Here is a 22,123-nt window from a genome sequence, read left to right on the forward strand (position 1 = left end):
AGAGAAGATATTCTTCAACCCAGGAAATGGGACAGGGACATGGGGTGGGAGCCATAAGACCTGGTGTCTCTTCCCCAATCAGGCAGGACAGGGCTCATACCAAGGATAGGCTGTTTCCTGCCTATTGCAGGATTCAAAATGAGTTGGTGAATTGGTGACTTCCTGGAGTCACTAAGATTCTCAAAGGACATGGGGGTAACAGTGCAGTAAGAAATACTCAGGAAACCCAACTATTCCAGAAGAGAAAGCATCACTACCTGTTCCCAGATCACTAACCCCTGTGTTTGTGTGTATACCTCTTTGAGAATCTGTAGGTATACATGTTTCAGGAGTGGATTGGATGTCTTGACTCTCTATGTGCATGTATCTGTTGATAAGAATATCTCTGTGCATATCAGTATACTGAGTGTAAATGTTTGTCTGTGCATGTGTGTGTATATAAGAATCATTTGTCTGTGCCTCTGGGAGACGTGCAGCTGTACCATCTGGATAGCTGAGTTAGCAGAGGGGAGTGGGTTCACTTACAGCTGGTACCAGGTGGGAGTAGAAAGTCAAGACTCTCAACCTATCTCTTTGTATCACAAACCATGTACTAGAGTGTTCTGAAGCACTATAGAACAATTTCTGGAAAGAGCATTTTGCTGATGTCTGTGTCTTTTTCCCCAGCATCCCAGGACACAAGGCCCCATATTTAGATCAAAATATACCACTCTTCCCTTACCCTATTTTCAAACATTATCCCCACAAATAAATAGATCACAGGAGCATAGCACACAACTAGCTAAAATGTAGGGCATCCAGACTCACATAGAACCCACGTGTATCACAAGGGCACCCATTACCCCAATAAGAGTGGTGGGACTCAGCACCCTCCTTCCTTCATGAAAACCCCACACTAGCTTGGGATGAGAAGGACCATTACAGGGAGCAGAGGAGGAAGGATGCCTGCTTCTTGCTCCTAAAGCTTTTATTCCTGCCTGAATTCCTTTTCCACCTTCTTGGTCTAGAAACTGCAGTTTCTGCTACCGAGGATCTGGGCTATCCCTTTCTGTTTGACCACAGAATGCAAGCAGTGCCTTATCTGCGAGAGACTTTGCCCCCACATGCCAGGCAGCACAAGTCCGTACCCTTCTGTGCCCTCGCTGTCCTGCCCAATCTCTTCACTCTTCCACCACTGCTCCCGCCTGTCAAATCCACTGAAGGAAGGAGGAAAACATTTTCCTCATCCTGTTCACCAACTGATGAGCCTTCTGGAAACCCAATAACAAAGCGCAGCTAACTAAATCATCATTATTTACACACGCAGCCTTATAGAGGACATTTAGTCATGTAATTAGGTACCTAATTATGCTGAAAATGTAATTATATGATTTTTTAAGTGAATTAAGTCCTCCAGAGAAGTGGTGAGGATTAGCACACGTGATCCAGCCAGAGAGCAGGACTTACTCAGCGCATAGCAGTGCGACCCTGGGCAGCAGAAACCAATGTGTCACTATTGAACCTTCTGTGAGTGTATCTGCATGTACACCCATACATACGCCATACATACTTGCCAATGTTGCCTTTGCAACTCCACTATTATATGATGCCTGCTGCATACCAGGAACTTAATAAATGACAGTCATTAATATTATTGAAAGCTCGGTGTACATCTGCAGAATGACTGTTTAATGGTCGGCTTGGAGACTCTTAGGGGGGTTATTTATTTAACACGGGAAAGGCAGGTGTATAGGAAAAAACATGATAAAAGAGTCAGCTGGGACACGTCAAAGGCTACTTTATGCAGCATCACTTATTCATTTCCCCAGCATGGTGTCAGGTATCGAGGTATGAAATATAATCCTTGCCCTCTAGGAGCTCCAAACTTAGTGCAGAGACAAAGAGCTGCAGAGCATTTTAATGGTGATTTGAACAATTTGTTCCCACAAACCACAGCCTGTGGGTGAAATCCAGCCTGTGGCCTATGTTAGTCAACTTGCTATGAATATTTTGATTTGTTTCACTTTACATTTATAAGGGGTTATAGAAAACAGACACAGCAAATGATAAACTAAATAAAACATAAAATAAAGCTCATATATGACCAGTGAAACTCAAAACTATTTTCAAGAAAATGTCCCCACCTGTGGCAGAAATAAAGGAAGCTATACAGAAGTCCTGGGCAGCAGTGAGAGAAGGCTTCTTGTAGGAGGTGATATATGAGCACCACAAAAGAGCTTGGTGAAGCCCAGATTTTCTCTGACAGGTTTTAGCACTGCCTCCCAGGGCCTTACTTCCAACTCACTGACTCCTACACAAGAAATAAGGAGTAGGCATAGTTAAAGGATTCTTACCTAAAATTAGTGCTATTAGAGTCCAGACTTTGAAGAGTCAAGCAGTGGGTGTTGGACGAGATCTTTAGCAGAAACACCAGCAAGCATCAGCCAGATGTGGTAGGCCTGACCTTTAGAAGTCAGCCCAGTGCTGGGAGAATGAGTAAGTGATGCTGCAAAAGTAGCCTCTGATTTTCCCAACTGCTTTGTTTTTTTTTTTTTAATCAGGGTCTTTGTCTGCACATCTTCTTCTCTCATATAACCACCTACCCCCACAAGAGTCTCCAGACCAGACATTGCACAATCACTCTGCAGATGTCTACCAAAGCTTCAGTGACATTAATGGCTGTCATTTATCATGACAGAGGCAGTGGAGAGGGATTGCAGTGGACATGAAGAGGCAGTGTCTTTAGCCCTTGGAAATCCAGAGGGTCCATTCTGAACAATGTTTGAAAGAAGAGAACATAGCACTTCAAGAACAGAGACCTCTGACACCAAACACAAAGAAATTTCAACACCTGAGCCTTCCTTCTGGTTATTCCTATTCCGAGACCTCTTTTGAACTCAGCCTATCACCTCTCTTCATAATCTTTTCTACTGGAACCCAAGAAAACATTACAAAACCCTGTCTTCAGTCTCTGACATTTACTATTTCCAGTCCTGGTGAACCCTCTGACCTTGAGCACCTCTAAGTGTCACTTCTTTCCATACTCTCATAGCAGTAGACAAGGTAAGATGATGTAAACTTCTAAGATTTCCTTCCTTTCTCCCTTCCTTCCTTTCTTCTTCCCTCCCTTTCTTTATTCCTCCTTTCTTTCTTCCTTCTTCCTTTCCTTTCTTTCTTCTTTCCTCTCTTCCTTCCTTCATCCCTATCTCCCTTTATTTCTTCCTTCTTTCCTCCCTCCCTTCCTTTCTCCCTTCCTTTCTCTTTTTTCCTTCTTTCCTACTTTCCTACTTTCCTTCCTTCCTCCCTTCCATCAGTTCCTCTCTCCTTTCCTTACTTCTATCTCTTCCCTCCTGCCTTCTTTTATTCCTTCCTTCCTTCATTACTTTTCTCTGTCCTTCCATCTTTAAATACTACCTTTATTATCATTTCTCTATGTTTCAGTATGTGTTTTTTCCCAGTCTTTAGCCCTTATTTTACATTGGTAAATCACCGGTTTACCACTGGCTCTTCTGAATTATTTTCAACCCTCTTGTTCTCTCATATCCTCATAATCCTGTCAGTTATACCCTTCCTCAGCCTTTCTCTTCAAAGATTATTTGGTATCCATTCTGTCTGCCTCCCGTTATCCACTACCCTCTCCTGTGCAGCTTATATTCCGCTATGCATCATTGGGAATCTCATGGTATATTTTATTGTTTGTCCTTTGACTTTAGTTTTTTGGTTTGGGGCCACCAAGCAGTGTTCAGGGCTTACCCCTGACTGTATGTCCAGGGATGAATGCTGGCAACGCAAGTGCCTTACACATTATCCTATCTCTCCAGGTCCTTGTAATATATTCTTAACTGTGAACTATTCCTAGAAAATTTAATGAAAACCCACGATTAATTCATGAAACATAGCTCTGCACAACAGCCAGAACACTCCTATCTATGTGTGTATTTATTTATACCACTCTGAGAGTTGACACTCATGCAGCACTTCCAACTCCATTAGGCTGAGTATTCTTTGACTCACCTATGGTCAACTCACTCTGGACACCCTAGCTTTGAATCCATTCCTTAAATTGACCAGTGCTTCTTTTCCCTCAGGGCCTCCACACAGAAGCCCAGGATGGAGGTTGGGCAAGGAGGTACTAGGCAGCTGCAGATAACTGAAGGAAGCTGTGGATAGCACTATGTACTTTGCAATGGAATATTCATGTTTCCCTTTGCTTCCTTCTGTCTCACTGCTTCCTTCTGCTGCTTCCCTGCTCTCCGTATCAACCCTTCCTCTTCTCCCAGTACCCGCTTCTGTCCCTCCCCTTTTGCATTTTCTCTTGCTAGAAGAAGGTTTGTGGGTGCATGGCAGAGAGTAATATCATGGTGTTGAAGAATCCCATCTGGTGCCCAGACTTTATTATTCTGCCATACTTTGTACTGCCTTTTGTCTAGTTGTCCTTGTAGCCATTGCTTTGCACATATAATATTCCTGAGAATAGTATGCCCTGCATTCTACACCAAACTTCCCACCAAACATCCTCGTAGTGAACTGGAATACCAACTTCCTTGTGTGTGTGTGTGTGTGTGTGTGTGTGTGTGTGTGTGTGTGTACTTCACATATTCTAATCCATCAGAAAATTCTGTTGGTGCCACATTCCAAACAGACCCTATATCATGCCTTTCTTAGTCATCCATTCTATTTCTGTCCTAGTTTAATGACTAGTCTCTCTATCCTTCCAAGGAGTCTTTCCTCTGCACATAGCCAGGTGATGTTGTTCAGGCATAGCTCACATTGTTCATTCTATACATTCTGTTACAGAAATCACTCCTGGCTTGGGGGTCCCCCGGGATGCCGGGGGGTCAAAACGTGATCTATTCTAGGTTAGTGTATGCAAGGCAGATGCCCTACTGCTTGCACCACCGCTCTGGCCCCAGCATATATTTATTTGTTATGGTTCTGCAAGCTAGAAGTGCAAGGTCAAGACCCTAGTAGGTTGAGTGTCTTGTGAAGGTTCTCTTTCTGGGTTATCAATATCTGTTTTCTCCCTGTGTATGTTCTTCTATGACAGAAGGGGTGGGGAATTCTTTGGGGTCTTTGGTAACAAGCATTAATCACATTCACAATGCTCCACCCTGTGAGCTAAGTCTTTCTCTATGACTCAAGTCTTTATACCACCCTAGTGGGAGTTAGATTTCACCATGAAAATGTGGGGGTGTGAAGAGGACACAAACATTCAGTACAAGGTAAACTCCCAAAGACATTCTCCTTTCCTCTTCTTTATATATCCTGATAGCACTTCTCTCCTCCTTGCCAAGTATCATGAGTCCTGAAATGAACTCATTTTGCTAACTCTCTCACTCTCCTTGTAACATAAACTCCTACATATACAGTTGACAAATTACAACAATTGACAATAAGCACCAGTGACCGTAGTTGAGCTGCCTTTGCTTAACTGAAATTGTCCATTAGCAACTCTCACCTCCCTTTCCTGGATCCCTGTAACTAACCTTCTGCTTTCTGATTCTATGAATTGACTATTTTAGATTCCTCATCAAAGTGGAGTCATGGATTTTATTTAAATGCTTTAAAATAAATGTTCATCTAAAACTTTTATTTTGTTTTTTTCCTGGAAGGCACTAGAATGTTACTGAACCTGTCCAGGGTGATGTCCAATCACACAGAGGAGGACTGATGGCATGGACAAGAGGAGAGAGATGGTATCCCCACTGTAGAACTGTAGGATCCCTTCCTTTCCTGTAATTGCCTCTATCTCATTACAAAGTCCCTCTCTCCAGACCTAAACCTCACTTAGATTCTCCCCAGTGCAGGCACAACTCTTGGATACTAGAATGAAAATTATATTGTGAAAAAAATTACATTGGTTGGTTTAAATATCACATGCTTAACTGAGAGGGGAAATACATAAAAGAACTTACTAACTAAATATTGTTATAGCTCATTTTTATTTAATTTTCTCTCAAGTCAAAAAATAAACTATTGTGACAGTCCCCAGCTGGCCCTCCAGATAGATAATGTAACTAAGAAGAGAGCAAAATAAAAGACTGGATCCTGGGGCATGGTGATGCCACGCACAGATACAAAGAGGAGAAATTTGGGACTAGGCTGATAAAGCGGGGAGGCTATGGGTATCATTTTGTGTAGGGAAAGATATATAGCAGTGAAAGATTGCAGCAAGGATGGCCAAAATGAACATTTAAAACCATTTCCAATACAAAAATGCTATGATCCCAGCAACTGATAAATGCAAACTCTCCACTAAATTAGTGATAAAATAGAGAAAAATTATTTTTATTCCCTCAACTCCTTCTTTTGTAAATTTTGAAAAAAAAAAACACAAAATCTTCTGCAATCTTCAGCTGCAATCCTAGCAACCCTCAGATTGCAATAACCAGCTTTAATAGGTGTAGGTATTTTCACATTCTTCTTTTGCATTCTGCTTGAAAGGAGGCTTTTATCTAATTTAGTGTGTCTCTCTGCAAGGCAACCCAATAAAAGATCATTGTTTTAGGAGGCTAAATATCAATGATTCTTTTTAATTTTTATAGTTATTTAATTGAATCATCATAAATCATAGTTATCTTGTTAAATATGTAAATTGACACAGTATATAGGCCAAATTATTGATAGAAGATGAGTTATATATATCAGCTCCCCCAAAAAATGAAGCAAGAGATATGAATAAGAATTGGGGGTAGGGAAAGATGGAGATGCCAAGAAGAAAAGATTAGTCTGGCATTTTCATTTTAAGCCCCTCTTCCCTTTCAACACACATTTCCAATCATAACTTTCTGTTTCCATTTATTTATCCAGGATCAATTACTGAAAATGAAATTTTTGATCCTCAGAGTGGCACATTTGAAATGGCTCATATGCACATTTGAGGTCCATTTTTAAAAATCCACGTGGACCAATACCATGTTCAAACTAATGGCAATGATTAGAACTAATATTAAAATAGCAGATTCACATAGTGCTCACCATAAACCATCTCCTAATGAACCTAACCAGGAGCATTGTCACATTTATGGTGGAGGATCCTAAGGTCTGAGAGACCATACCATTCTCTAAGATTTCCTAGTTGTGATTGTGACAGTGTTGTCTCTATAGCTCTGTGACATGGCCATTCCTCTAGCCTCATTCTTCGATCTGTGTTCTCTATGCCTGACTGCTTGAGTCAATATGCTGGTCTCACATTTATGCATTTTGGTGCCAAACTATAAGACTGGCAGCTAACAGCTTTTTGTGCACCCCATTCTCACCTGCATGAAACTGGGCCTGGACTTAATTATATCCAGGACTTTTGTGCTCCAATCAGTTCTGGTGGAGTTTGGACCTGGAAGCAAATGCTGATTCAGATATCCAGTCCCCTCTTGGTGTCTCAAATTAGCTCCAAACTTTATTTCCTCCCACGTTTTGGTGCCTGGGTGCCAGCCTTTGGCAAAGCACTTCACTGTTGCATCATCAAAGAACATAAATAAATTAGCAGGGGTTGAGTTCAGTTTCATTTGTCCCACTGAGTCACTGATTATGAAAAAAAAACATGCAGGAACCAGTTATAGACTCTACAGAATATCCAAAGTGCAAAGCTAAGGAAACTGCCACCTCCTCATCAGTCATAGTCAAGGCATGTGTGTCACTAGCACAAAACACTACAGAACCTCAGTCACCATAGAGGCAGCAGGAGAGCTCACATTGCTGGGTCTCTAATCACATAAATTGGCTCCAGGAAGAATGGATACTGTGCCCAGAACTGAGGCCAAGGCAACTGAGACATAGGCTTTATTTTCGCCTGGTGGACTGGTCATGCCTCCCACTACCCATTTCTGTTTGCTGAAATCTGACATCCCCATTGGCAAAAAAAAAAAAAAAAAAAAAGGATGTGTGTGAAAGAAAAAGGGAGAGAAAGAGACAGAAAGAGACAGAGAGAGCAGAGGAAGTGAGTCACATGATGAATAAACCCCTCTCACTATTGTGAGCTAAGTGGTTCTCGAAAGGACTCTTAAACAAGCAACAGCAAGAGCAACATAACCTGACACTGAGTTAGAAATTCAAATTGTCAGGCCCATCCTTGATCTACTTACTGGCTCAGAATGGTTTGGGTAGACAGTGATCCAAAGGCTTACAACTCAGTTATTCCCTAAAACTTGAGAACCAGTGACTTGTCTGTCAACATCACAATAACAGCACTGATCATTATCATCTTTGTTTTTTGAATGTGAAAAGGCAAGTGTGAAAGGTCTGGTGGCTGAAGTGAGGAAGTTGGCCCTAGCTGTCCTGCTGGGAGTTGAGAATGAGAGGTTGTGATGTCACTTGAGAAGATCAATGAGATACCTAGAATTTCTTCTCACATCCTCAGCTGATAGTAGGAACATTAATCTTTTCCTATTTATTCATCATTCAACAATTTCCTACAAATTGTTACTATGTTTCCTGTCTTTTATCGGGGCCCCAAAGGAGAAATAGAAACATAAAAATTTGTCCCTTCTCATAAAGTTTTTCCCACTTGGATCAACACCCCATTCCATATCATGCCCACATGATGTTCACTTTGGGAGTTGGTCAGAGAAGTACCTGATGTGCAGTTTGCACAGAAAAGTGGTCCAACTTCCACCACAATGATGTTCTTGGTGGGCAGGAGGTAACAAAAGATTTTTCTAGCATCAGATGGGTTGTCAAAATAAACAATCATTTAAATATTATGCATATAGGTAATTTACATAAACTATGAATATAAGGCTCTCAGTATGGACACATGGTCAGAATTCTGAACTAAGGATATTGGCTGGGTACAGGGACAGAAAAGTGACTTCATATTATGAGTAGTGGATGGCTTCTCATTTACTCTGAAAGACAGGATTCTCAGGTGGTGACAGCATATCTACAGAAAATCATGTCTCTGGGGAATAATCGTTATTATTCTAGGCAGTTAAGATTATTTCTTCATATTGGAAAAGGCAAGGATTTCTCTTTTTCCTCTGGAGTCTCTATTGATCTCAGTTTAAAATAATCTCCATGTCAGAGAGGGGTACCCTAATGATGAGTCTAGCACTGAAAATCTTAGGGGGGTATGCTAAATATTTTCCCTCTCTACACACCTCACCAATGCTAAATTTAGCCAAAAAAGACTCCAAACATAGAACAAGCCAGACACTTAAGAAGGTGCATGTATGTGTACATAACCCACACCCTACACCCCACACTCCAATCAGAAATCTGCAGAAACAAGTTTCCCTGGATTTGGGAAGAAAAGCAGAGGGGTGATTTTAGCAGTGTGGAGCTCCATGCAGAGGGTGCTTGGAGAATGAGCTGCATCCAAAGACTTCTGAGCCCTTGCAAAGCTAGTAAATCTAGGGTTTAGAAACTGGGTTGGGTTACAGTGAGGACTAGCAATGAGGACTAAGCCCACTCCTAAGAAGCTGCTAGGCCCCTAAAATGAAGCAAGAAGCAGAGGATCATTGGTGGAAAAGATGGACTAGTATCTTGCAGTCACTCCCCATACAGACCACACACAAAAACAAACAAACAAACAAAAAACAGGGGGCTGAAGAGATAGCACAGCTGTACGGCATTTGCCTTGCATGTGCCTGATCCAGGACCAACAGTGGTCCAGGACCAACAGTGGTTCGAATCCTGGCAACCCATATGGACCCCCGTGTTTGCCAGGAGCGATTTCTGAGCGCAGAGCCAGGCCCCTGAGCTCTGCCAAAAACCAAGCAATCAAACAAACAAAAAAACCAAGCAAACAAACAAAAAAACCTAACTGAGTGCATTTATCTTCCAGGGCTGGGAGGTCTCTAAATTTACTTACTCATCTTGAGCCTGACTCCTGCCCTTGTTTAGAGAAAGCATCTGTCTCATTCCCAGCCTGCATTCATGCCCTTTCTCCTCAACATCAATTCCCACTTAAAGACTTTGTTCTCCTTTCAATGCAGGAACAGTTGGCTTGATGAAGAGACAGGTGCAAATTAGGCATTAAACAGCTGGTGCTCCTCTCCTGGTGTGTGGAAAGGCACACCAACTGTTTCAAGACTAGACTTTCTTGTCCTTTTAAGAAGAACAAATCTACTGAGCTCCCTTTCAGTGGCCTTAACATTGTCTTAATCCTGAGCTTTTTCACTGTCCTGCTGATACCACACTCCTCCTTCCTGCCCCAGTCTCACAGGAAATGGATCATGACCCAGAAAAGCTTCCCGATTAAGCACCCTCCTACCCAGGAGACAACCCAGCAGACTGGCTCCATCTTCCTGTTTATTTAAAATGGAAATTTCCTAAACATTCTCAGACAGTGTGTATGCAGGAAAATGAGTGGGGGGGGGGGACAAAGATTCTCCCCTCTTTTCTTACTACCATGAGCCAGAGAATATTTGTTCCTCATAAACCACAAGCCCCACACAATTCAAAAATGACAAGTGCCCTCTCCTAAAATTGCTGCTTCCCAGCCAACTTGTCTTTCAAGTTTCACTCTTTTGATTTTCTCTGCTAATACCAACCAAGTTTTAGGAGATCTCAACCCCTTTTAAACGTTTGAAAAAGACTGAATCCATAAGATTATAGACTCAATTTATACTTTTCAGTTGTACTACATTATAATTCAACAGCTATACACACTACATTGGGATCACCACAAAGAAATCTAGTGTCTATCACCATCCAATTGATCCCCTTTATCCTCTTCTCTTCCACACATCACCCCATAATACTTTTACCCTGGTAATCAATATGGTTTTTGTATCTAATAGTTTTACTTTGCTTTCATGATTTTTGTCTTTTTTCTCCTTTAGCTTTTTTGTATTCCAAATAGAAACAAAATGTTGCCGAGTTTGCCCTCTCCATCTGACTTTTTTTTCACTTAGATAAATAGCCTCTAAGTCAGTCACATTATTACCGATTTCCAGCTTTCATACTTCTTTTTATAGGGGAAACTGATGAGTATAATTCCATTTTTTTTAAATATTCCATTATGAGAATGGAATCAAAGCATTTATTTCTTTTACTTAGATCCTGAAGTCCAACCGAGGCAGATTGGACATGGTATTGAAATAAGACTCTGTTACAAAAAAAAAATTAATGCATAAGTAAAGCTCAGAGATGAAAGTAAAGTGATAAAGGTGGAGAAAACCCAAGAAGCAGATACTCTGGCTGTGAGTAATGTTTTCTTCTCCTTTCCTTTCATTCCCCTTCCTATGAGTGCCTCTCAAAAGCAAATGAAAAAATTCCTGTGTAAGGTTCCACAGAGCACATAGGGACAAGATTTCATTTCCTAATTGCCCACAAACTGCTTCTGGATATGTAGCTCTGCCTTTCCCAGTTTACTGAGCCCAGTAGTGCAGAGACAGAGGAGTGCACATCTCTTCTCCACCTAGCCAAGTGGGTTTCAATGATTCAGCCACTATCATGCAGTGTTTTCATGTAGTTGATATTGCCACCAATAAGCCTGATACCCACTAGATCTTTGCTGCTGCTCTTATGAATTAACATCCAGCAAGAGAATAGCAGGGATGGCGGGATAGTGACTAAGGAAAAGAAGGCATGGCCACATGAATTCAAAGTTGTAACATTGAGCAAAGAGCCACTTTGCAGTACATTTAAGCGACTCTGGGATTGAGATGTGGGGTGTTTATAATTTGACACATCAGGACCATGAGTGCATTTGACCTTGAGACAAGAGGGTACATTCTGACTAAGATGTTTATAAAAATATGATGAAATTTACCCACATCTTTCAAGGTTGTTTTGAGTTTCTGGAGCAGGAAATTATATTAGACAGACTAGTGAGGAAAAAATCAAATATAAAAATATCTACATAAATGTGGATGCTAAAGAAATAGCACAATGTGAGTATTTATTCAAAGATAAAAAATGAGATAGGGGCAAGAGAAGAGGTGGACTTGGGAACTTGCTTGACAAAAAACAGATGATCTACAACTAGACATTTGTTTTGCAATAGAGGTAGCTTCTCTCCTAGAAAGGTTATTTCTGGAGATGACTAAAGCCCATTTTTTCACAGTTTTATTCCACTGGTTAAGGGAGAATAAAAGATTTTTCATGAGCCTGCAGGGTCTTAATTGACCTGTACTTAAGAGTCCTCATGTCAAAATAATATGTCTTGAGAAAGTTTCTTCTGGGCATTTTGGGGGAGACCTGTATTTTATGGCATATTTTTGTGACAAGGACATTCCTGGCCAGGTATCACCTTGCTCTATAAATTCGGTCTGAGAAATCAGATAAGATGGCACAAATGCAATGCATAGATGACAAAGACAACTGGGCTACAGGATGCTAGCAAATTAAGCTTCTGGTATGTTAAAATCAGCTGCCTAGAGCTTATATTGCTGACATACATAGATATCCAGGTAGCATAGCAGCTAGATGAATGTGAAGATACTCATGACACTATTACCATAAAAATTACCCCCATGTCCTACTCCTGTCATGACTCCCAGTTTCTCTACTGTCTGTCTCACCCTTCTCCCTCAGTAGACCAGCCTTGGAGACCTCCTTCTCCAGGAAGCCTTTTAGAACATCAGATAACAACCCTTTCTGAATTTCCCCATAGATGCATTTATTCCCACCACACAATAAGCTCCTTGAAGGGAGGGCCTCACCTTCACTAAGAAGCATGTTCTGGGGTCATTCTGGGGTGTGGTAACTGCTAGAGAAAGTTTACTGAAGGAAAGAATGAACAAACAAACTCATGTGCCTCTTATAGGCAGACAGTCAGCCACAGAGTTCTGAGGATGATTCCAACAGGAAATCCCCTCTCTGAGGCCTCCCTCCAGCACATCTGTATTGCTCATGTTCACACTTAATCACCCAGAGAATGGTGTCAGTTTTTTTCTCTTGCAAAAAGGCATGGTGTTGAACCAGAAGTGAGACTCTTCCTCCAACTTCCATGAGGAAGAAGGAAAAGTTTATCAGAGATGGTTATGGAGTTGTGGAGAAAAAATTTTCAGGGAAAAATGGAGAACTTCCATGCATAGCTTTAATTACCAAGGAAGGTGGATGTGCATCTCTGGGGCCAGAACACAACCATTACTCTTTCCTTTAATTTCTGTGAAACACACCATGGTTCAAAATACAGATGCTGTGGAAGATATGGCATATATTTGCTCTTCCTGACTGCCAACTAGAATAGAGAATTTCACCTTAAGGGAAAAAATTACCTGTAACCTGAAGGCTAAAGAAGAGGAACTAACCAACCACCCATAGACTTTTAGTATAAACTGGGATTTGACTGTTTGAGTATTGCTATGTGCAGCATCTACAGGAGGAAGACTACTCATGAGGGTAGATCAGGGTACATGGCAGCATTTGGAGAATGAATACATTTTAATATTACAGAATTCCAGGTTAGAACACAGGTTCTCCTCTTTCTAGACTAAGAAATTTTTGACAAGCTGAGTGACCCCTATGAGAGTGTATTTATCATCTGTTACTTCAAGAAAGGAAAGCTTCTCTTTTTCAGATTTTTTGTAAAATGTAGAGTTCATTGGCAACTTTGCTCAAGGCTGGAACTAGTAAATGCACAAACAACAAAGTGCTTTCCTTTGTCCTGACTTCATAGCGCCAAACCTCCAGGAATGGCATCACTTCCATAGTCAGGGTACATCCTCCCGCTCCACCACAATTTCCTGAGATTCCGTGAACACATGGACCTGCCTTCCTGTTCCTTCCACTCCCCTCTCTGCTCTCCGCTCCCTGGCAGAGAGCTTGCCTGTGAGACTCAACCTTTCCCTTCCTGACTCTGAATCCACCAGCTCACAGGAAGCATCTGTTTTTCTGCACTTGGCCTTGGGGCCAGGTCTGCAGCTGAGGGCTACACTGGATATTGAAAATCTTGTTGCATAATTTGGCCATTTTACCACCATTTTTTGGGAAACTGTATTTGGCTCTGTAACTACCCGCAACTGTTCTTGTAGTCAAGGCTTCCTGAGTACATGGTGGGAATAAGGATCTCATTTTTTCCCCTTTTATAGTGTTGTTGTCTGAATTATGGTCTACAAACTTCATAGTGGGTAAAGACAATTAATTCTTAGAGAAACACCCTTGATATGATGATTCTGATATACGTAAAGGTGAAAATGAAATCCACTAACCAGTGTTTACCCAACTGACAGGATGGATCCTGGGGCAATTGTCTTCTGCCTTCAATCTCCCTCCTGATACTTCTTACATTGTCATTCTGCCTGTCCCTCTCTCTCCAGCTCTGTCTTCCCTGTCCTCTCACTCATTGTGAGCCACACATAAGTTGGTGACTGAACCTTTGACTAGCACTGCTGTTCATAACTCCTGTGTCATGGTTTCTTTGAGACAACATTGGAGATCAGTGGCTACTATCCTTTGTGAATTTTTTTTTGTTTTGTTTTGTTTTGTTTTGGGGCCACACTCAGTGACACTCAGGGGTTACTCCTGGATATGCACTCAGAAATTACTCCTGGCTTGGGGGACTATATGGGATGCCAGAGGGATCGAACCACAGTCTATCTTGGGTCAGCCACATGCAAGGCAAATGCCCTACTGCTGCACCACCGCTCCGCCCCTTTGTGAATTTTCGGGAGCTTGGGGGTCACACCCGGCAGCACTCAGGGGTTACTCCTAGCTCTGTGCTCAGAAGTCGCTCCTGGCTTGGGAGATCATATGTGATGCCGGGTTTTGAACCACCGACCTTCTGCATGCAAGGCAAATGCTTTACCTCCATGCTATCTCTCCAGCCCCCCTCCCCACTTTGTGAATTTTTTTGTTTGTTTGTTTTGTTTCTGAGTCACAGCCAGCCATGCTCAGGGGTTACTCCTGGCTCTGTGCTCAGAAATCGCTCCTGTCAGGCACAGGGGAGCATATGGGATCCCTGAATTCGAACCACCGTTTCTCCTGGATTGGCTGCTTGCAAGGCTATCTCTCAGGCCCCTTGTGAATTCTTGATACTGAGAATGAGCGTTTCTAATAGGCCCTCAGGAATTGCTGCTGGTCTTTGTATCACACATGCTGACCCTTCTGTCTTCCACTTTCCTTGATAGATCCAGAATTCTTCATTTGAGCCAGGTCTGAGCTTCATGGCAGTTCATGCCAAAGGAAAAGTACCCTGAGTTCTGTCACATTGTACACCTTGCACCAACTTGATTCTGCACCACTGGAATGATTTAGGACACAACTGTAGTGGTCCTGTCTACTATGTTCTTCAGTGGATGTGGATTCAAAAGAAACCTGAGGGCCAGAACAGGGAGGGTGCTTGTCTTGTATCAGCTGACCTGGGTTCAATTTCCAAAATTCCTTATGGTCCCCTGAACCTATCAGGAGTAATTCTTGAATGCAAAACCAGCAGTAACTCTTGAGCACAAACAAAAAAGTAAAACATGAACAACCTAAAGGGAGCCTAAGCTGTTCTCTACCGCCAACCTCAGTAATAATAATTCAAGCCAAGATATTCTCTAAGGTTTAACCAGTTTACTGACTAGGACATGTCTGTTGGAGCCAGCACACTGACTAGACTCAAACTGTACATCTTGCACCAACTTGATTCTGCACCACTGGAATGATTTAGGACACAACTGTAGTGGTCCTGTCTACTATGTTCTTCAGTGGATGTAGATTCAAAAAAAAAACCTGAGAGCCAGAACAGGGAGGGTGCTTGTCTTGTATGCAGCTGACCTTGGTTCAGCTGATACACTGATACTCCTGACTTTCTGGTTAGCAGTACAACCCCCACTATGGCTAACACTGGGATTCATCTTCCAAATCTGTGAAGTGGAAATAATAAAAATTGATAATGAAAAGTGCTATCAGAGAAACTAAATTAGTTAAAATATGTCACATGTTGAAACAGTAAAAGGCATATCACAAACAATTATTAACCACTATTTTTTTTTAATAAAGAGAATAGCAATTCTTTCTTCAACTCCAGGCAATGACAGACAAATTGACTTAAGGCCTAGTGACCTTCCCCTTGAATATCACTAAGAACTGTTCTGGAATTGAGCCTATGTAGGCTGAATTCAGTAGACATTTATTCTTCCGTACTGAAAAAATAGTGATTAGTGACTAAAGAAGTCTAGAATGCCAGTATCTGATTCCATTCATCTATGTCTGCATACATTTATTTATGCCCCTATGCATTTAACAAACATTGATTGAGTGCCCACTGAGTGCTGGACACTCAATCACAAGCTGAATGTGAAGTCTGCATCAGAGTCTGACAGGTACAAGGACATCCTGCTGCTCTTGACCCACTCTGGCTGACTTTGTGACTCTTCCTCCTCTTGCCCTGACTCCAGTTTGTGCCAACTTTTATTTTGCTGACCTGAGGTCTTGTTTACTTCTGTTCTCCAACTCCAGGCTCTGTGACTCCCTATCTTGGATTCCTCTGGGCTTCTGCCTGGAGCCTCCACTTCCTTTCTACCACTGTCACTCTTGGGATATGGCACCAACAGCCCAGTTCTTATCAGAAAGAGGCATCTGGCAGTCTCTCTGTAGAGAGTGACCTCATGGCACTATAATTAAAAGGATTATCTGAGTGGAAATGATAGTTCTGAAGCACATTTTTCTGTTTTAATATGCATAACCCTTGTAATAGGTACTCAGATTTTTATGTCAATACTGATATTTCCATCATCTAATGAAACTTGTTCTCATTCATCTCCCAGTGGAGAGAGGAAATATTCCATGTAGCATTTGAAGTATCAGGCATGTTCTTGCTCTACTTCAGATCCCAGACTCAGGTGAAGCTTCTGAGCTTTAGAAAAACAAGGCAATGAGGGATCCTTCCCATAGGATACCAGAGGCTGAGAACTATAGAGAGTCTTGGGGAAGAACATCTGGATTAAAGTCCCTTTGGGAGGCATTTCTCCAATATATAGTATAGAAAATATGCCCTAGAAGAGAGAGTGACATCTTAAGATGGTCATCTTGGGCCAAACTGCACAAACACAATCATAGGATCCTGAGCTTCAAGGTTCTGCTGGTGAATGAGGTGATAATACCTCCCACCTTTTGGGAAGGCAATGAAGACTCATATAGGAGATAGTAAGGAAGTCACTAAACCAGCACCTGAATGGAGAGATGCTCCGCAAGCCTGTTTTAACTATTGTCTTGAGAAAAGTTGGGCCAGCACTTAGAGTTGTACCCAGTGCTTAGTGCTGTATCAGCACTGGTACTCACCACATCCACATCATACACACCATCATGCCTCCCACAAGTATCTGTTGGCATTTTCCAGGTGCATACACAGCTTCTGGTTAAAGATGCAGAAGTGGCCAGGTCAAGAATACATCTGGCATACCATGGCCAAACTTTTAGTGTCCCATTCTGCTTCTGGTTCATCCTGAGTCTATGTCAGGGGTGGCGAACACAAAGAGCCAAAATTTTAAACTGTGAGAGTCAGAGAGCCACACCAACGCAGTGACCTGCCAAACAGACAAACATTCATACAAAAGAGTATAATTTGAACAATAATCTATGAAACACATATTGCATTTTGCCATTTTGAGTGAGGGTAAAAGTCCTGCAATGACGGTGAGGGTGTGCTGCGTCCTCCACACTCAGAACTAACGGCAAGATGGGACCCAACATGTGATACACGGGTTCCCTACTCGCTGGCCTGTGCAGTTGTTTCCGAGGGATGGGAGACGGGAGGACGCAACCTGGGGGCGGGACTAGCGCTCGGAGATCTCTCCTCAGAGGTCCCTTCTCAGAAGCAGCAGAACAAAATCCAAACTTGGCAAAGAGCCACCGTATACAAAAGAATAAGAGGCAAAGAGCTGCATTCATTTTGGCCGGGAGCCGCATGCAGCTCGAGAGCAGTGTGTTCGCCACCCCTGGTCTATGTGCTGCACAGTCCCACATAAGCAAGGTACAGACCAGAATGTAAGTCTCCTTCCTGACAAGCCTTCCTCTCTCACCTCTGGCTCTTCTATTCTTTCCACAGAGCCTGAACCAGGGAACGATGCCACCACAACAGACATAGCCATCATTGCAGGTGAGCTGTCACGAGATATAGAATGATCAGCATTGTCAGAGGAAATGCCCAGTTGCCTGGGCAGGAAGGGGATACAGGTACACTCAGCTCTCCACAGTGGGTTAGAGTCTGATCTGGAAAAGTCTGGTCTCAGAAAAGAATGTGAGACTATGAAGAACACCCCCAAATCAGGGCTGGTGTTGAAACAACCTCAAGGCTTCATGTTCCTTTTCTCCATATCCCTCATTTCCACTCTATTTTTCATGATTCTCCACCATAATAAAGATAAAAGACAGCCCAAGTCTTCATTCTATCCCAACACAGACTTCCCAGGTCAAGGCTATTGATCCCCAAGCTGCTTCAGGAAGGACTAAGTTTTGAAAGGCTGATCTGTTCTTCCTTTTGATATCCACTACCTTGATAATATCTCAGATAACTTTTAGAACTAGAAACCAATAAATGAAGTGTGCAATTTCCCTATTTGATTCTATTCGTTATAATTCTCCACTTCTTTGACCCTGAACCTCCTTTTTAATGTAGATAATATTATGAACTTTGTGAACATCTGTGTTTTCATGATGGTAGTGCAAAGTGTGGAGAATGGCAGCGGGGTGGGTACAGAATATTAGTCTAGTGGGTGAGGCATTTACCTTGCACACAGCCATTCAGAGTTCTACTTCCAGCATCCCATATGTTCCTCTGAGCCTACTAAGATATGAGCCCTGAAAACTTCTGGGTGTGGTCTAAATATATGGAGATTGGTCTATGAAGAGAACAGTTTAAAGATTCTTATGTTCTCCCACAACCCTTTCCCAAGGATTCCTAGATTAACATATATTCTAAGAAAAGACTAAAGTCTCAGAATTCTTATCTCAAAGAGGGTTTGCTCTGATGTTCCAAATCAACTTTCCTGAATTTGTTGCACCCCCTCTACCACCACAAAAGTACCATCATTAGGTTCTTACTAAACATCTCTGGTCTTTACCTCTCTCCCAGTAACTACAAGGCCTTCAGAGTTTGGATCGTTATTCCAACCCCAAACCCAACCTCTTGATCTTTCCGGACTCCTTGATTGCATATAGAAGTGAAAACTAACCACTTCCACCAGTCCTATCTTGGCAGGGTATGATCTAGCATTCATTCCTCTTATTTCCATCATTTCCTTGTCCCTCCCTTCTCTCTCTGCTAATCTCCTGGCCCACCTACACAGGAGATCAGATGGGGTAAGGAGCACAAATCATAGTGCAAGGGATACCTGGGGCAGTGGGCATAAGGCAGGACCCAGTTTGTGTCATTTTTTTACCAGGGGAATGTGCAATAGGGCAAGCAACAGGCCCCATTTACCCAATTTTATCTCTTGGGCTCCTGTCCAGGAAGCCCCTCAGGTGGGTTTGTCTTGGTTTGTAAACTTGAAGTTATGAGTCTCATGATCCTTTAAGTTTTGGAAAACCCCACATTGCTGCATTGTGTAAATTATGCTCATATTGCTGTGAGGCCTTTTTTTGACTTATCTGTCCTGTCTGAGAGCTGCAACTCCTCTGCACAAGGATCAGTTCTAGGATATAATTTCAGTCTGTCTGTGAACTCTGAGAGGGAAGAAGGGAGGGAGAGGACAGGGAGGTGACAGAGTGTCATCATGTAGGGGGGGAGAGAGCAAAGAATAAGAGAGAGGAAAAAGAGTGCTAAGTTCGCATGGGTTCACATTGGGAGGGAAAAGAGAGGCAGGTAAAGAGTGGACTCGTGGGCATTTGTTGTAGCCGGGGATCTGTCCTGGCACAATCCTTCTGGTTCCTGCCAAGACCCAGCGTCCCTACCCTTAAAAACCCCTCCTGACTTCTGTCATGAATTTTTTCCACCCACAGGAGTGATTGCTGCTGTGGCCTTTGTCCTGATCTGCCTCCTCCTCATCATGCTGCACTACATGTACAGGCACAAGGGCACCTACTACACCAATGAGGCTAAAGGCACAGAGTTTGCTGAGAGTGCTGATGCGGCCCTGCAGAGTGACCCTTCTCTCCAAGATGCTGGGGACAGCAGCAGAAAAGAGTATTTTATCTGAGTTGTGCCAGGCCTCAGCTCCCCAACACCTCCAACTTCAAGAGAAAATGCATTTATGCACCCTACCCTAAAACATCAACAGGCTAACCATGAGAGCACTCACCTGGTTCCAAGCCATCACCCTACCTGGGAACATTGTGTGCAGGCCCAGGAAGGAGAGGAAAGGAGGAGGACTCACATGTGGCCTCTCCCAGGACCCCAGGGGGTTAAATGACCACTTCAGAGGCCTTTACCAGGCTTGACTCTTCCAGAGAAGTGCATTTGGTGAGCAGCATGACATGACCCCCTTGCAGGGAATGAGCAGGGCAGTGGGTCTGGTCACCTGGAAAGCAAGGAAGTGAGTCATCAGTAGGCTGATTGGGGATAAGAGCATCAAACGTCAGTCTTTGACATTTGGGATAAACAGCAGGTGCTGAATTTAAAAGGCACCTTTGTCTCCCATTGATCCAGCTCAAAACAATTGGAAATAAATTTGAAATGTAACCAAGCATTCAGTCAAATGACATTACTGTGATTGTCTGGCGGAAAGATTGCTGTTGTCCAAGACTGGCTTTTGTGTTTTCTGGTAGAGTCTGCAGGGGCTGGGGAGAGCTGGGTAAACCACTTAGATTCCATTGGCTTGTTCTTCGAAAGCAGAGATAGGACAGAAACCTCACATTAGGGAGAGACAGACCAGGGATGAGCACCCCTACACCAGCATTTGCTTCAAGAAAACAATAGAAGGTTCTTTGTCTCTCTAGAAATAATTGTCCCAGTGACCAGAGCATAGGTCAAAGTATTGATTTCTATTACACAATATTAGAAAAATATGGGCCTCCTAAACGAAGACAAGTCATGTTTCATGGTTCATAAATCACTTCATTCATACATGGTAGTCAGTTAAAAGGTCTCTATCACTTTCCGTAGAGATATCATAGGCCCAATTTAAGCAGAAAATGACCAATAACCAAAGGGGCTTGATGTCATATGACTGTCAGGTTATGAGGAAGCAAAACAGAGAATAAAAGAATAATTGATAAAAGGAGGTTGGTGGAAAGGTAAGGATTTTTTTCCTCGGGTGGCTCATGCTCAATGTCCCTCCATCTTATATATAAAATAAAGGAGTTTTACTATATTTATATCTCACAAATGGTGATCTAGCAAACATCAATTTTTCAGTAAACAACAAAGAATCCCAAATGAAAAGTATGGACCATGTACAAATCAGTTTGGAAGATAACAAACATATTAAGTGAAGTTAAACCTATGTAAGGTTTCTTGAAAACAATAGAAAGTTCTTTGTCTCTCTAGAAATAATTGTCCCAGTTGACCAGAGCATAGGTCAAAGTATTGATTTCTATTACACTATATTAGAAAAATATGGGTCTCCTAAACAAAGACAAGTGAACCTCTTTCTTCCAATAATGACAGGTAGTAATGATGGCATCATGACCAAAATGGTATCATTATTATTATTATTATTATTATTGGTGTCATTATTTTTAAAAATGTGCATAAAATAGATAAAATAGGGGCCAGAGAGATAGCATGGAGGTAAGGCATTTGCCTTCCATGCAGAAGGTCGGTGGTTAGAATCCCGGCATCCCTTATCGTCCCCTAAGCCTATCAGGAGCGATTTCTGACTCTAGAGCCAGGAGTAACCCCTGAGTGCTGCCAGATGTGGCTCAAAAAAGCAAAATAAATAAATAAATAAATAAATAAATAAATAAATAAATAAATAAATAAATAAATAAATAAATAAATAAATAGAGAAATAATGCTGAGTCTTCAAAATATTTTTAGGCAGAGATCCTACTTCTTTCCAGAATAAATGTCTGCTTCAAGTTTACAAGAATTTCTGGGAATATGTTTGAAAACCATAAAACTACTTTTAACATCTTTCTCATAGTGATATCAAGTCCAGAACCTGAAAACTGCCTTGGTGATGAAGAGGAAAGCTTGTCACCTACATGCTTTCTCCTCTGTAGAAATAGTTCTCTGAGAGTGGCCTTTCCTTCTCTGTTTAGTCCCTCCCTCTGAATTCACATCCATGAATTTAGTACTTGCTGTTGTGCAAACAAATAGTGATCCTTGGCTTTCTTTTGCTTTGAACCCTCAGTATGACTGCATCACTATCACAATGTAGCAGGCCCTCAGCCA

General features: G+C 42.1%; 1 protein-coding gene across 1 annotated transcript; it reads left to right on the plus strand.

The window, feature by feature from the left end:
* Positions 1-1,809: 1,809 nt before the first annotated feature.
* GYPC (glycophorin C (Gerbich blood group)) lies at positions 1,810-20,471 on the plus strand. Its single transcript, XM_049772860.1, has 4 exons — positions 1,810-1,819; positions 10,554-10,615; positions 17,899-17,947; positions 19,789-20,471. The coding sequence occupies exons 1-4, from the start codon at positions 1,810-1,812 to the stop codon at positions 19,983-19,985; spliced, it is 318 nt and encodes a 105-aa protein (XP_049628817.1). The 3' UTR covers positions 19,986-20,471.
* Positions 20,472-22,123: the final 1,652 nt, after the last annotated feature.

The sequence above is a fragment of the Suncus etruscus genome, chromosome 5, assembly GCF_024139225.1.
Source record: "Suncus etruscus isolate mSunEtr1 chromosome 5, mSunEtr1.pri.cur, whole genome shotgun sequence".
NCBI classification, from domain to species: Eukaryota; Metazoa; Chordata; class Mammalia; order Eulipotyphla; family Soricidae; genus Suncus; species Suncus etruscus.